The sequence below is a fragment of the Neovison vison genome, chromosome 8, assembly GCF_020171115.1.
Source record: "Neovison vison isolate M4711 chromosome 8, ASM_NN_V1, whole genome shotgun sequence".
In the NCBI taxonomy this organism is placed as follows: Eukaryota; Metazoa; Chordata; class Mammalia; order Carnivora; family Mustelidae; genus Neogale; species Neogale vison.
In genome coordinates, this window is record NC_058098.1 from 77,323,337 (window position 1) to 77,339,759 (window position 16,423).

The 16,423-nt window shown below is 45.6% G+C and overlaps 1 protein-coding gene across 4 annotated transcripts in view; it reads left to right on the plus strand.

The window, feature by feature from the left end:
• The window catches only part of SPTBN1 (spectrin beta, non-erythrocytic 1), a 197,404-nt gene that overhangs the window by 77,934 nt on the left and 103,047 nt on the right, over positions 1-16,423 (plus strand). Inside the window, exon 1 of one of the 4 annotated variants that reach the window (XM_044263962.1) lies at positions 8,843-9,362. The exons of 2 other annotated variants lie outside the window; for them this stretch is intronic. In XM_044263962.1, the coding sequence (XP_044119897.1) occupies positions 9,254-9,362 (109 nt within the window). In that variant the 5' untranslated portion in view covers positions 8,843-9,253. Of the gene's footprint in view, positions 1-8,842; positions 9,363-16,423 lie in introns of those variants that run through there. One more of the 4 variants, XM_044263959.1, reaches the window with a different exon arrangement.

The following is a 16,423-nucleotide window of genomic DNA, read 5'->3' on the forward strand; positions in this document are numbered from 1 at the left end:
ACAGGTGTAGGGTTTCTGAGAAGGAGCAGAGATGTCAGCTGGGATAATCCGGGAAATCATTCTGGAGGAGGGACGTTTGGGGCTTGGCTTAAAGGATGGATGGACTTTCGGCAGAGGAGAGGGGAGCACTCAGAGCAGAGGCGTGGATGGGTGGAAAGGCCAAAACCGGTGGCGGGATGTGGATCAGGCTTGGCCAGAGCAGAGGGACAAGGAGGAGGAAGGACGAGGACTGGGCATCTGTTGAGCATCTTTCGTGTCAGGCATAGTGTCTGGTCTTTTCCCCACGTCCTCTCAGTGTCCCTAGTGGGGAAGTGACACCCCGACTGTGCTTTTGTTGGAGGGCGTCACTTTCTCTTTAAGCCATTGGTACTGGCATCTGTCTTTTTTAGAGTAAAAGTTACACTCGGATCTGGTGGGAATGTACCTAGTTAAAAATGGGGAGAAGAAAAGTGGGAAGAGTGGTTGGTTTCTCTATAGAAGGTCTCCAAGGGAGCTGATAGTTGGTAATTCTTCTACAGTAAGTCTGGAGCCGGCCTTCCAGCTAATGGCAGCTGGCGGGCCTTGGTGCTCCTGAGTGACCGGGCTGAGCATGAATTATTCAGGGCCTGTGCCCAGCGAGTGGCTGCCTAGCGAAGTCTTGTGGGAAGGAGGCTGTGTTATCTCACCGAGAGATTGGCAGAAACTCAGGTGCTGAGGAGGAAGAAATGACTGCACCCTTAAAATATTTCACATTTGAACATGCCAGGGCCGCACACCATGTTCCATAGTCCTACAGCTGGGTAGTTGGGACCTGTGTTTCAAAGAGGAAGAAACAATACCCCCACCCCTAATTAACAAATATAATGACCTACACTCTCCTGTTGCTGTGGCACTTGTTGGCAGGGATTTGGCTAGGAGCCACATTAAAATCGCAGATAGGACAGTAGAGCCCCAGAGAGTGTTTGTGTGGGAGAAACCCCACTCTGCTCTGTTTTTATCTCAGCCAAGTAGAGAGGTGCTGTTGTTGATCCATTTGGAATGGTACTTTCTGTTACTGTCCCTGTTCTTCATTTGTTACATGCTACTGTGTGTGTGTGTATGTGTCCGTGTTCCCGTTAGTCTGCCTATTTGTCTGACCTATTTTCTCAGCTAGGTTGAAAGTGTCTGCACAGAAGAAATCATTTCTTATAACTTTGTGGGTCCCTCCAGTGTGGCCTGTGTTCCCAGAAGGGCCCAAGCACATGTAGGTGCATTGACTTTGACTTTCTGTGAACCAAGAGGTATGGGGCCTGTGCCTTGATGATGAGGTTTGCCTCCCTCACCTCCCTCTTCTTTCTCCCCCCTCTGGGGGCCTGTTTAATCTGCTCTTCTCACCCTTTCTCATTATAGCCAGTCTGTGGCAAGCTTCTGGAAAAGGTAACGTGGGTATGAAAAAACCTGAGGGCAGGGTCCAGAGGCCTATTTTCACAGAGAACAGATTTGCATCTCCTCTCTACCAGTTTTTTCCCATGAGCTGTGCCACCAGGAAACAGCATCTTCTCACTGTCCCATCTGCTTCCTTGTAAAACTCTGGCCCAATGGCTGTGAACAACTGTGTGTGTCAGCCTTCTCTCTCCATGTTGGGAGGTGGAAAGCAGAACTAAACATTCTGGGCAAGAGCAGGCCTGGCCCCAGCTGCATTCCTTGGATGTTCTTTTCCTTTGAACCACTGTGCCTGTAGCAGAGAAGCCCAGTCTTGGCTCTGGCTGGTGTTATATTCACAGGCATAGCAACACCTGTTTGCCAAAGGTGGGGCCTCTGGACTGGGGCATTCTTTTGCCCATACAGGGACGCTTTGCATGTGCAGATAACAGATGCGATAAGAATGCAAGGATAAGGTTTGGCGGGGTAGAAGATTCAATAAACTGCATTCCTTCCCCAGGACCTTGGGTACTTGTTACTGAGTATAATTTGCCATTTTTCTCCTTCTCAGCAGAGATGTCAGGTACTTTGTATTCAATTCTGCTGTGACCAGCTAAACAAGAAACAGAAAAAACATATAAATGGGAATTAAATTGCCCTGGTATTTCAGATGCAACAATGTAACCAGATAATTTTGTAGAAGGTATCCGTGTGTATGTGTGTATATAGGAGATAGAGAGGAGAAAAAAATCTGTATCCTCTAAAGAACAAAGATAGCAAATGCTGTAGAGGAAAAATACCTTTAGTCTTCCCTTTAATTTTTTTGTATAGGCGTTCTAATTCCTGAACTATCAAATCTGATAGCCCACCGCAAATAAACACTGGCCTTTGTAAAAATATAGGCCCTTGTTTCATAGTGAATATTGTGTTCTTGTTATCTCTGAAGTGTTACTGCTTTATTTTTATTACAAAATATGATTTTGAATATGTTTCCCAGTGTAAAAAGGGGTGAGTGACTGAGAAGGAAATGGGGTTTGCGAGCACCTACCAGGTAGTGGACTGGTCTTGCCATTTGAACTGCCCTTGTTTAGAGATCAAGAGGGGTACCCGCTCCAGTCCCTGGCCTGGGTCAGTGATTCCACAGGAATCCCACAACATCCTCCTTGGTGGTCTAAGGTGGGGGGAGAACTAGTTTTTGAAATTTCCTCTGTGAGGAGTTTGAAGACAGGTAATCCTAGCTGCACAGTGTGGCTGTCTTCCCTACATGTCTCTTTTCTAAACGTTTATCTCAGTTACACAACAACCCTATGAAGCTGGTCCCATTGTTGTGCCAACATGTCAGGCTCAGGGAATCACAGAGTTAGAAAGTAGCAGAGCCAGATTCCCAGATTCCACGTCAGTTTTAAGACAACTTTTTACTCCTCTAAACTCTGACCCCAGTGCTCCGCGGGTGATGCTCTGGGAGGAAGCAGAGCAGTGGTCTAGGCCCGATCGTCAGGAGCCGCGTGGTCATGAGGACATGTTGCTGACTGCTTCTGGCTGCCCAGGCTGTGGGCCCTGTGTGAGCGGGGCCACTGGGAAGAAAGGAGACGTTCTGGAAGGGTGGCTGGCAGCTAGCAGTGAACAGAAACACTAGTGTCAGAGATGTGTTCTGATGGTGGGTCTTGTTGAAAATTGTACCTGAAAAGGGAGGGCAGGGGAAGAAGGTTCCAGGTAGTTCTGTTTTCTGTTTATGACTGGATTTCATGGCGGTATGCTTGGTTAGTTGGTTGAGCTTTCTGGTATGTAGGGCAGTTCCCTTTGCGTAATTAGGGATGGGTTTTTGAGAATATACATACTGAGGCAGGCTGTGGGAGAAGGACAGTGGTAACTAGGTAGTTAGGGGGTGGGAGGCTCTTGGGGCATTGTACAGTAGAGGGGAGGCAGAAAAAGAATGGGCAAGGTAAGGATTCAAGACTGCAACCAGTGGGCAGGAGGCTGGTTGGAGAAGGAGGTGGGTGGGCCAGAGACATGAGACAGATCACATAAGCTTCAGCTCCAGGGAGCATAAATGCACTGGCATGATTTGGAGCCTGCTTCTCTATCTGGCCACACCAGTGGAAGAGGATTATTTTAATAATATTATTTTGGTTTCCTATAAAGAAACGCTTAGGAGAAAATGGCTGTGGTCGTCCAGCTGTTGTCCAGATGAAGGAAAGGCAGATCCGGAAAGGGCAGAGAATTTGGCCAAACACTTTTTATGTGAAACTTTGTTGTGTTCTATCCTTCCCTGTTCCCACCACTTCTTTCCCAGCTCTTGGGTTGGTTTTTCAAGTCCTTGAATGTGTACACATCCCATCACATCTTCGCATGTTGGCCATCGCCTCCCAGGCATTGCAATCTTGCTGATGTTTAGATGTTCAGGAAATGAACACTCCATAGTTTACCCTTTCAAGCTTGCTGTGATGCAGGGAAGGCGTTTGTCTTTTTTCTTTTTCCCCTTTTTTTTTTAACCTCTCAGACTTCATTAAGCCTCTTGGGACAAACAGAGTCTTAATCTCAGCTTAGTGTTTCCATTCACATGGTACATGGTAAATCATATAATGAATCTTTGTGTATAGATCCAAGTATGAGAAAAGGAACAAAATCCAACCAAACAAGACCAAACAACACCCATTCACAAGAGAACCCTTAAAGTAGCAACTTCCATGTGAATAGCAGAAAATGAGCCTGTTCCTGACCCAGCTAAGTGTTGCAGAAGTTCCTGTGGAGGTTTACTTGGGTTTTAGGTATCCTGATACCACTTACCCAGTTTTTTATGTTTTTTTCTGAAAATCTTGCAAACCATTAGTAGCTGATAATATGCTCTAATAGAGTACATGGGATAAACAGGGCTAAACTTGGTCAGTCTGGGGTCCAGGTGTGGCTTTGCCATTCATGAGCTATAGAGCCCACAGCAAGGCATGGAACCTCTGAATCTCAGTTGCCTTATCTGCAAAATGGATCTAATACCAACCTCATAGGTTTAGTCACTTGAGAAAATGTATGTGAAAGCATTTTGGAAATTCCAAAGTGCTGGACTAATGTGACACTGTTATTATGGCCTACTGTTTATATGGAGATTGGTGATAATTGGGGCTACAACAATTGTCTCGGAGAGAAGGGAGATTATTTATCCCTGATAAATACATTTAGAGCCAGAAGGAATTTTTTATGACCGTAAACTCCAACCTGTTTGATCTCCAGGTGAGGCCTGGTGAAGGTTAGACACATATACAATGACCTCGCTTCTCTGTGGCACTCAGGAGAGGGGTGAACCCGAGTACTCTGGACTGGGGCCTTTCAGCAGATCACAGCATTCCTAATTTGTGCTGTCTGCAAGTAACCTTTTACCATCTGGCACCACGAGGATGATGGATACATGTTGCCTGGGTTCCAGGTGCTTCGATCCATTGCTGACGGTGCCCGTCAGTTGTGGCCACTTGTCATTATGCCTTAGAATCTTGGTGCAGCTTGAAGGCAGGCACAGCCGCTTCCCTTAGCTGGCCACATGTGTTGATATCCCTGGCCTGGGTGAGGGACCCAATTTTTTAGATTAGAAAACATCGAGGGAATAGGCTGAAATCACACAGTCTGTTTCTAAAAACTTGGTTGACTACTGAGCATTCTGAAAACTGTCTTGCTCCCCTTCAGGTTCCCTTTCACATTCTCTGTGTTTCTGCCACAGAGAATCCTGTCTCCAGGATTCTTCTTAAAGTACTACAGATAAACTGTGGGTAGGACCCCTGGCCTCTTGCTTTAAGTCAGAATTGGGTAATTCCTTTAAATTTCTTTTCTTCCTTACAATGTCCCTGTCCTTTCCCTCCTGCTTCTGAAGGTAGGGGTATCTCCTCTTGGCTAGAGATGGCTGCCCTACCCATATCTTAGAGCCATTTTCCCACTGGCCTTTCCCTACCTGTGGCAACTCAGGGCTGAAACCTTTTGCACAGAGGATATGCTCAGTTGGACCGGGCCCGGAGCCCCTCCCCCTGCTCCGTTCACTACTCACTGCCTCTACCTTCTTGCTCTTCTTCCCTTTGCTCCTCATTCTTTCATTCCTGTAGCCTCACTTTAGCTTTTACTATGCACTGACTCCTCATTCACCTACTGGATCACATATTCCCTGATTTCTGGTTCCTTCTTCTTTTTCCAATACATGATGCCATCCTAACCCATTTCTTCCTTGAGTATCTCTTTCTTCTCATGGATTGTCATTCCGTAGCTCTTTGGTATCTCTACTGTATTTTCTTCTTCCTCACAGACCCTGGCCTTCCCCAGGGCTCTGTGCCCAGCCACTTGCCTCTTACCTTCCTTCCCGGATTTAAGCCTACTATAGTCTCTCTCACTGTACATGGGACTCTCTCCTCAGCCTTGAGCTCCTGCTCCACGTCCTTGACTGCTTCTGGACCTGTCACCCCTTGGTGCTGTAACTCAGATACAGAAAGAAATGTTCAATCCTTCCCTACAGCCTGCAGCCAGCTCTAAAAAACCCAGAGTCTTCCATCACCCTAGCCTTTGAACCTCCCACCCACGTACTGTTGGTTACCAGAGCCCTATGGATTAACTCTTGCATCAGTCTGTTCCTTTTTGTTCCTATTGCCTCACACTGACTAGTCCTTTGACCTGAAGAACTCCAGTAACCACCTGAGTGACCTTGCTGCTTTTGGCTTCTCTCCTTTCTACCCGTTCTAACTGACCACTGCAGATTACTCTTCCCTAGAGCCCAACCTAGATTGCATCCCCTCCTGAGGCTGAAAAGTCTCCAGTAGTTTCCAGCCCAGGCTTAGTTCCCTCAGGGTCTCCCTCCTGCCTGACCGTCCCTCATGCTCCAGTCAAAGGGTAGCACTTGCTCGTGCTATTCCTGGGACAGTGCATTTGGTGCCTCTATTTCCCAACCACCCCTCACTAGGAGAGGAGGCTTCCCTCTCTCCCAGCCTGTTGCTAATCTACATGTGTTTCAAGGTTTGGTCATAATGCCAGGCCCTCATGGAGGTGTTTCTGGCTGTCTTCCTAGGCAGTTGTTTCTCCCTTATCCTGTGAACTCTTGCAGCCCCCTCCTTTAGCCCCTGTTTGTTTCTCTGGTGTTGGACTGTTTGCATATTTGTCCCATCTCTGTTGGCCTGGAACTTGCCCAGTCATCTCTGAAGCCTCCACTAGGCAATGTACCTTGCACACAGTTGGTGTCCAGTAAATACCGAATGGAATAAAGAATGAGTGCCTCTGGCCTTCCTTTACCTCCTCCCCACTGCTGAGTTGGAGGTGGCCAGATGAGTCATCAGGGTTGTGTCCTCCTCTTCCCCTGCCCATCACAGCAAATAGATTCCCACTTCTTACCCCTGCCCCTGCAGGGTTAGTAAACCCTTCCTCACCCTCAAAACCTTTCTTTCCAGTACTTGGCATGTGTTCACTCTGCCTGGCTTGTTCTGAGTCTGCTCTTTAGTACTGACTTTGGCTATATTAGTCTCAGCCTCTAACCCCATCACCTAGTAGTAACCCGGCTAATTAGCTTATTTCACCTACTTCCCCATACCAGAGGGAGCTGAAAGGGAGACTCCAAGAATGGTGACTCATACTCTATTCACTAAGTGGCTTAAAGATTAAAAATAAAGCATTGTAAATTGGCAAGCACTACCCCGTCTCATTGTCTTGGCCCACAGCTGGACACTCAGAGACTTAAAACTTCATATTTAATAGTTAAATTTAATATTAATATATACTGTATTTTAACAGTGAAGAAGGTTCTGTCCTATTAAGATCTTAATTGAGAAAATTCTCCATTCTCCTTTTTGTAGTTTTGATGTGGTACATGGGGGGAAATATGCAAAGGGTATTTTGAAAAATTCACTCCTAGTTTTGAATGGAATGATCATTCCCTCATTGACCTTGTAGAGGTAGGCATTAATTATCCCTGTCTGACAAGAGAGGTTTAGAAAGAATCCAGGGTTTCTTCCAAGGTCATAGGCGATTAAGAGCCTTGGCCAGGACTAGAAACTCAGGTCTTCAGAATCCTAGTCCTTTGCTTCTTCCAGTAACCCCCCCCCCCCTTTTGCCACATTCCTGTCAGCATTGTGAATTGCAGCTGTGGGTGGTTAAAAGGGCTTTAGAAATTACTCTACATTCTGGATGATGAGAAATGCCTTCAAATCCTGGCCCTGGCTTTCGAAAGCTAAAGGTTGACACTAGTTGTATTTAAAAGCCTATGCTGTAGATGTTCGGAATGGGAGTTGCTCAGTTGAACAGCTAACTAGACTTCAGGTTTGTTTTAACTCTAGCTGGGGGCAGGATGCAGTTGCTTGAATTACAAGTGCCCTGGGGACTAAAGTCATCCTGGAGTGGAGGCCCACCTCTTTAGTGCAGATTGGAATCCCTTAGGAACAAAATTACTTTATTCAGTGCTCCACGTGGAAAAGCCAAATTTGTGATTTGTTGTCTGCCTGCAGTTAGTTGGGGAAGGTGGGAAGAAAAAACGAGGGTCAGTTACTTCCCCCAAATACATTTTGATCACTGTTCTTTTCTTTGTAGATTTAAAAAAAAAATTTTTTTTTCCTGGTTGAGATTGGGGGGAGAAATTAAGGAGGAGTGTTTTAATATCTTGAAGAACCCAAAAGTTCAGGAGACTCATTTTACAAATCAAAGTAGGATTTGAGGGTAATTTCTGTTATCTCCCCATCCTTTCGTAAACTCCTCAGGTCAGGGATCCTTGCGGTGTTTACCTGTGTACCTTTCTCCCACAATGCCTTGCAAATCAGTGCTCCCGTAAATCTAGCATTGAGTTGTCTTACAGAGTCAGTGTTACACACCTTCCGCCAAACATCTTGTGCGGGCCGCAGAAGTCTGTTGAGATTTTTCTGTGCGCGGAACTTACACCTCCCCTCGCCGTGGAGTGCCCAGAGTGGCCGTGTCTCACTCTGACACGGTGGCCGGCCCCGCCGGCGCCGAGTCGTTGGCGCCCGCGCAGTGGGGACGCCGCGCGCGCCCAGGTGCGCAGCCCGCGTGGCCGTCTTATCTCCGCAGACGCAGAGCGGTGGACGAGCCGCCCGGCGGGGGACCTGCGGGGCTCCGCACCCTCCCGGGCCGCCTCCTTTTCATGTGATAGTAATCGGAGACTTTTCCGTTACATGAGGCTCCCAACAAAAGATTGTAATTCCAGCAGCTTTGTTTGGGAAGGTACCACCGCGGCGGGCGCGTCCTGGGCCCTGCCCGGGGGTCGGCGGCTCCGGCGCGGAGGAGGCGGCGCGGACCGCGCCGGGGCCGCCTGTGGGTGGGGGGCCGCCGGCCGGCCGGCCTCCCCCGCGCCCCTCCTCGTGGTACAGCCTGCGTTTCCTCTACAATGCTGTTATGCTAATCAGGTGACATCACCGCCCAGCGCACGGAGAGTGGCTCCTGATTAAATTACAAACCGGCGGCCGCCGCGGGCAGCCAGGAGGAGGTGTGTGTACTGCTCCCGCGAGCTCCTGGGCTCGGCGACCGGGGCACGCTTTGGATTGGCCATATTTTAAAATTTTTTTAAAGTAGGATTTGCAGCTCCCTCCTTCCCTCCTTCCGTCCTCCCGCTCCTCCTCGGTAATTTATTTCAAGCTTCTAGTCGAGAGCCACAAAAGGAAGGAAAGCAATAAGGAATTAGATCCCTGAGTGGTAACTCCCGGCCGGGCTAAGGTGGACTCTCCTGCAGCCAACTTCCTATCAGATCTGCCTGCGGGACTTTCAGACCGGAATGGGGCTTGCTTAAGGTCCAGCCCTTTTCGCGGGGCCGGGAGCCAAGCCGTGCGGAAGCTGCTGTGTGTTGGATGGGGGTAGGAGGGGGCCGGAGCGGGATTTCCAGCGTGCAGCCCGCCGGGGCGTTACGCCGGGCATAATGGAATTGCAGAGGACATCTAGCATCTCGGGGCCGCTGTCGCCAGCTTACACGGGGCAGGTGCCTTACAACTACAACCAGCTGGAAGGGAGATTCAAGCAACTACAAGGTAAGCCCTCGCCTCCCAAAGGCCAGGCGTGCCTTGGGGCTGTGCCTACGGGGGTTCCGAGATTTTATTTGTGCCATATGGTACGTGACCCTAATGAAGACGGGCTGCCGCCCGGCCCAGCCCCAAAGCCTCTGGTTGGCTGCGAGCACCCCATTCACTCCTTAAAGGAGACAGTTTCTCATTCTACTCTAGAAAAGCCACCATTTGGAGGCCCTTTCTCTCTCTCTCTCTCTCCTGTCCTTTCGACTCGCGGTTGTCAGGTATCTGCTACCCACTGAGCACACATTTTCTGGCCTCTTAGCTATCTTTGCCGCTCTGTGGATCAATGCTAATAGACCTATTAGTATGCAAGCATTTGATTCCGGGTCGCCTCTGTCTCCCAGCCCCCCAGCCTCTTACCTCTGGGAATCCTAAAGGTGTAAAGTGCACTGCTCGACACCCAGTCCTGTAGAACAATAGCAAAGGGGAGGAGGGAGTGGTCTTTTTGTTCCTAAGCCTTGGGTAAATTACAGTTTTGATTCTGAAGCCTAATTTTAACTCTTTTGATGTATTGTGTTGGGGAGAGCCTTCCCATCAATTTAGTGGGCTATATAATTTATAATGAAAGCCAGTTATTGTCATTCCAATGCTATGGGTTGGATTAGTTGGATCAATTATAGGTTTCTTGGCATCTATATTAGTCTCAAATAATTGAATGAATCCAGTATTTTACCGCACATATTTTCATGGAGAGCAGGGTCCTGTGTGCAGCAGCGTGGGGGATGATGGGCTTGCAGCCCACGGCTGGGGTGGCCCCTGCAGCCCTTGGCTATCCCTGCCCTACCAGCAGGCCTGGCTGGCGTTTTCTCAGACCCATAATGAAAAAGGGCTCATAACTGAAAACAGAACTCCTTCCGTTTGGAAGCCCCTGGATCAGTAGTAGGCCAGGAATGGCTGTAACTAATGCTGTGAAAAAGTGGCCTTCACACACTGTGTGTTTCTTATTTTAACTCTTCTCAGTGCCACAAATGCAGTTCCTGTGAGAAGGAGGAAGGAAGGAAGCAGCTCAATCCTAGAATGTTTTCATTGGGAAGGGGAGGGAAGATATATTTCATTCACAGGTTTATTTGTCTTGTGAAATAGTTGACAGTAATGACACTTTTCTGGAAAACAAGAGGCAGAACAGGACGTGATTTTAAACATTTGCTGGTCTGTGCTGCATTCCTGGGGCAGTTAGCTGTAAGAAGCAGCTCCATTCTCTCCAGGGAAAGGTTATGTGTCTTTGCCTCATTCTCCTTGAGCTCTTTGAAGGTGGAATTTGTGTTTTGGGAAAACTTGGGGTGGGGGGCAGGGAGGTAGGGTTAGTTTGCTGATGGTAAAGAGGAATGGTGTCTTCTGGGTCTGTGCTGGAAGCCCCGTAGTTTTAGGTTTTGAGAATTCAGAATGCACCTCTAGTAAGCATGACTAAGTCTCCCCGCTTGGTTGTGTCATACCTTCGAGGAGAACGCACTGAGTGGTGGATCCTTGATCCGAAAACCAATTACCAACGTCCAGTCAGCCCACACTTGTAGTCTCAGAAAAAATGCAGAACCAAGGAGAAGATGTAAGAAGGTGTGGGGAGTTGTATACTCACAGGCCCACCCTTAACAAAAGGCTGTTATCTGAAAGCTTTGAGGAGGGTTGTAAAACTGCTCACTGAGCAGGGTGGAGCGTATGCACAGGAAATGTCTTAAACTGTTCTCTCTGGAGAGAGGAAAATTAAAAAACAAATTACCATGCTCCCTTGATTTTTTTTTTTTTTTAACCTGGTTACTGTTTCTCAAGGAAATCCCTTCAGAAGTTGTGGGCTTCACATTTTGTGTGGTAGGGTTTTTTTTTTTTTTTTTTCTTTAATGACTTGTGCTCCCTAATGTAGTTCCCTCCAGTTAACTTTCTTTTTTCTGCATATTGTGGTTTAGGAGTTACACAAGTTTGGTGTTGGTATTTCTATAACAGAAAACCACCCATGTTGAGGAACTGAGAAAGGGTGAGTTAACTTTCAAGTATGGTATATCCCAAGAGAATTATAAACAGGCATCCTCCTTAGTAATGATAAGTGGAACTGATGGCATTTTAAGCAACTTTAAGGAGAATTTTTGCTAAAATCTTTTCCCATACCTACCCCCAATTTGTATTTATCATTCTTCCACTCACCACATTTTTTGATGATGTATAGATTATATCATCTAATTTAATTTTATACATTATCTCCAAAGCTGCCCTTTTTCCTACCCTCCCTTTTTTTTCTCTTCTGAATATCATCCTTCTGAGCACTTCTAACCCAATATTGATAAACTCGTCCTTTGGATTTATTTTTTTTAAATGCCCGTTAAATGAATTTAGTAATTTAGCAAATATGCTCAAGAGCCTGAGAGTACTGTCATTTGGTGGGAGATATTTCTGCATTTTTGCTGATTTCAAATATTTTCACAGTGGATCCTAAAAATTTCAGGCGGGACCAGGGGATGAGGTGGGATGTTTGGGCCAAGGAATGTATGATACTAAAATGTATTTGGTCTACTTAGAAAGGAAGCAAATAAGTATGACTTTTTTTACTGATTTGGGGGACTGAGATGTGGAGTGATATCTGTCACACTAGTTCTGGCATAGTACAAGAGACAGGGCCTTCAGCCTCTGATGGCTTCAAACGTTAACCACCAGCACGCAGCACACCTAACAGACACACCCAAAGTGCATGCTTTCTCTCTCTCTTTCAAATAGTTCTTCAGCAAATTTGAGTTACAAAATTAAATTACCCTCCTCAGAGCTTGTGCATGTATCTTTATTTTTTTATTTTATTTATTTATTTTTTTAAAGCAAAGGTCAAGCAAAGCTTTATTTCGCGCCAGGCTTCAAGAATCTAACCGAATGTTCGGGGCCGCACCTCTTACTACAGAGGGCGACCGTGCATGTATCTTTAAAGTTGGGTTAGTTTTTTTTTATATATTTTTTTTTTTAGTAAGAGAAATGCGTAAACAAACTCTACATGTTTAGAAAAATGTGTTTGTAGTAACAGGTTCATAATACCTTTTTTCCAGTTTCAAATGAGCTAGCTTAATTCCTTATGGGAGAATATTGCTACTCTTGTACTCAGAAGCTATTGCTTCTGCCTAAGATGTAAAATAAATTCCAGACTCCTTAACTTGGCATTGCACCCTCCCCAAAATGGCCCTACCCTGAGTACTTCCTGTTCCAACTCTTATATTCCAATCCAGTCTTCCAGGTAGGCAGGCTTACAGTGCTTCATAAAACCAACCCCTGGGTTTTGGCTTCATCTTCTGCCTTCTGCCTCAAAGGTCCGACCCATCCATTTACCTATGGACATGATTCCTATAAATTTGTAAGACTGCTCACATTCCAGTAATTACCATAAAGCTTCTTGTCCCCTCTGTTGGGGTTGGTGAGAAAAAGATCTCGTTGAGTATTTACCAGGTATCAGTCATGTTAGCAGGAGCTTTATATATGTTATCCTGCCTTTGGCACACACCAGAGAGATTTAAGAGAGAAGATAAATAGCTTGACCAGGGTGACAAGCTTTATTGTGCTCAGGCTGCACATTGTTGTTTTCTAACCTTCTCCTAGACTTTAAGATACAATTTTATCTCTGTAATAATGACAATAATCATAAAATAATAGTAATGAGGTTACAGTGTGAAATGGGTACCCTAACCTGATTCCTCTCTTCTGCCTACTTGTTTCCCAGAGAGCTGGAATTCTCTTGGCCCTGGCAGTGGAGTTGTAATGAAGACAGGATCTAGTTGAAAAGCATCAAAATGAACTTCTGCTTTCTTTGCAGCCTAACCCTGGCATCTAGCACCTGGTATTTCTGGAGAAGGTGCTTTTTCTTAGCTGTTCAGGCTCAATGAACTTGTCCCACTGTTTAGAAAGAATTAGGGAGTAGTCTGTCTTTGGCGGGACATAGAGGGAGACTACAGAGCGGTTTATTAGATGATATCAGATTTGCCTTGTGTTTCTTTTCTTTTTCTTCTTTCTTTCTTTCTTTTTTTTTTTTTTGCAGGGTGGGGGACGTCCTAGTTTTTTTTTTTTAAGGGAAAAAAAATATTGCTGATCTTGTGCCCACAAATTGTGAAGAAAATTTATTCTCAAATTTTTTAGAACTTGCCAGTTTGTTAGGGTACCTAGATGTTTGTCTTGCGTATGTCTTAAACCTTATAGAAAGCCTTATAGAAAGTGTATTCCTGGGCCTACACTTCTTTCTTGTAATGAAGAAAATGTAAAGGTCTTAGATGTAAAGTGTCAGCCTTCAGATATTCCTATTGTGACATGAAAAGATTTGACAGACGGTGACTCTTTTTTGGGGGTGGGGGCCAAGAATTAAAAGAGCATTTCTGGATTTCATGAAAACATAAAAGATTGGCTTTTTGGTCTGGATACCTGCCAGTACTAGAGCTAGTCTAAACCCAGAAAACTTTGTGGCACAAGTCCCCAGTTTTTAAAAAATAGATCTTTTGGGAGCACCTGGGTGTCTCACTTGGTTGGGTATCTGCCTTCAGCTCTGGTCGTGATCCTGGCGTGCTGGGATTGAGCCCCACATCGGGATCCCTGCTCACCGGGGAGACTGCTTCTCCCTCTCCTTCCCACTCATGTGCTCTCTTGCTCTCTCTCTCTCTCTCTCTCGAGTAAATAAATAAAAATCTTAAAAAAACATACATATATGTATCTTTTTTACCAGTTTACCAGAGTTTCAGCACACAATTTGTAAAGTTCTTAGCAGGTTTGTGAATTAGAATTCTTTCCGAATGATGTGGTAATAATAATAATTACTATTAATATGTATAGCACTTAACTTTAATATGTATCATCTTGAATAATTAAATTAACTAAATGAAACTATTTAGAGTACCCAACATGGAATCTACTACATAGTAAGTTCTAAATAAGTGTGCATTTATTTAGTGTTAGTAATAACTCTCTGGGGCAGATACTCTTACTGTTTATAGGTACTGTAAGGGGGTCATTGGGTTAAAATCAATTGGCACAAGGCTACATCTCCGGAACCCAGGTTTTCTGACTGCAAATTTGATCTCTCTAGGACCACACAGTGTCAGTTAGGTTTGAGCCACGCACCCGCTCCCTAGATACCGTGAACGTATTCTAGTGGCATGGAAAATTAATGAGCTCAGGACTGCTCAGATTTCTGGACATGTTTTGCTCCCAGTTTTTGGTGGGCCAGGAGCTCTGACAGACAAGGGAATACCGATTCCTTTAGTGTTTGACCGGGATGTCCATTAAAAGAACTGCTGGAGGCCAGCTAGTCGGAAGAGGAGGTGAAGGATTAACGCCCTTTGAGGGAAATAGACCATTATTCTTAGGGTGGTGAAATGGGACTGAATGACTTGACTGCTAAGGAAGCTTTCTGATGACTCTATTCTGGTCACCTCTTCACATGCCTAGGGCCTGGAAAAGGGTCTGCTCCATTGCATCTCCCTCTGTTTTAGCCTCTTTGGTTTCTTGAACCACCCCTCCCCCATAACTCTTGGACCTCCTTAAAGCTGGGCCCTGATTAGAGCTCTCTGCAGAAAGTTTTGGGATTTGGCTCTGGCTAACCTTCCTTTCTCCAGCTCTTGCTACTCCTTCCTTAACAGTACTCAGGATTCCCTAAATCTCCCCTGCATTTCCCTGCTCTTGAGACCCTGCTCTCTAGGTGTCTTGCACCGGGAATTATTTCTTCAGTCGGGATTATTACTTTTGAGTTCCAGTTCAGATGCCACTTAATTCTAAGTATTCCCAGAGGGAGGAGAGGTCAGAATCTCTGCTTGGATTGCCTTCCTGTAAGATTTAAAGTGGAACCATTTGCTCACTTTGTGATTTTTACGTATTGCTTTTGGTTACCATTGAATTACCTTTTTTGGTTTTTTTCCTACATTTCACAAAGTTTAGGGGCCTAAAGACCAAAGTCTGGCATAACCAGTCTGACACATAGGAGTTACCAAGTCTGTTAAAGAGTAAATAAATGAAACTTTTACAATGGACTGCTTTATTGCAGTGGTTCTCAAAGGTAAGTCCCCAGACCAGCAGCATCAATGTGATCTGGGAACGTGCTAGAAATATAAATTCTCAGGCCTGACTTCTGAAACCGTGGGGTGGGGCCTGGCAGTTGGTGTTTTTATAGCCTGCCAGGTGGCTCTGGTGCACACTCAAGTTTGAGAAATGCTCCCTTATTGGACCTTTCCTACAATCTTTGTGATTTGGTGATGGGAAGGGAGGGAGATGGGGAGGAACTGACTGCGTGAATCCTCCTAAATGGGACCAGATACTCTTTTTTTTTTTTTTTTTATAAAGATTTTATTCATTTACTCGACAGAGAGAGATCACAAGTAGGCAGAGAGGCAGGCAGAGTGAGAGGGGAGAAGCAGGCTCGCCACTGAGCAGAGAGCCCAATGTGAGGCTCGATCCCTGGACCCTGGGATCATGACCCGAGCTGAAGGCAGAGGCTTCAATCCACTGAGCCACCCAGGCGCCCCCAGAAACTCTTAATTTATTGAAGAATGAAGAGTTGTGAAGAAGTATGTTTAGAATAAAATTGTTTAATAGTGGAAAAGACATTTAATGAGTCAGGAATGGCTTCTGCCTTGAAATTAGAGAAGCCATTTAACATCTGCAGGCCTCAGTCACCTCATTTGCCTGAAGTGCTAATTATCTGTCCTAGTTCCCCATCAGGTTAGTGGGAAAAGCATTCCAGAAAGATAAAGTTTAAAAAAAATAGAGAAAAAGATAATAGTATTTGAAGGTGGTGCAGACAATTCAATAAGTGCAGACAATTTTTTTTGTTTTGTTTTGTTCAGGTTCTTAATAAAGAATCTGTTGTGATTCACTTGAAAAACAGAAATCCCCGCAACTTGGTATCTGGGAGGGAGGCAGGTGGCACCTGACCACAGCCCTCTTCTGGATATTTGAAGATCTGGGCCACTTCCCTTATCTGAATACCTGGCAGGTTTACCTTCCAGGGTTGCATTGAACAGCAGATGCCATAATCTGTATGATGCTTCCTTGAAAAAATCCATGTACTATTTAAAATGTCA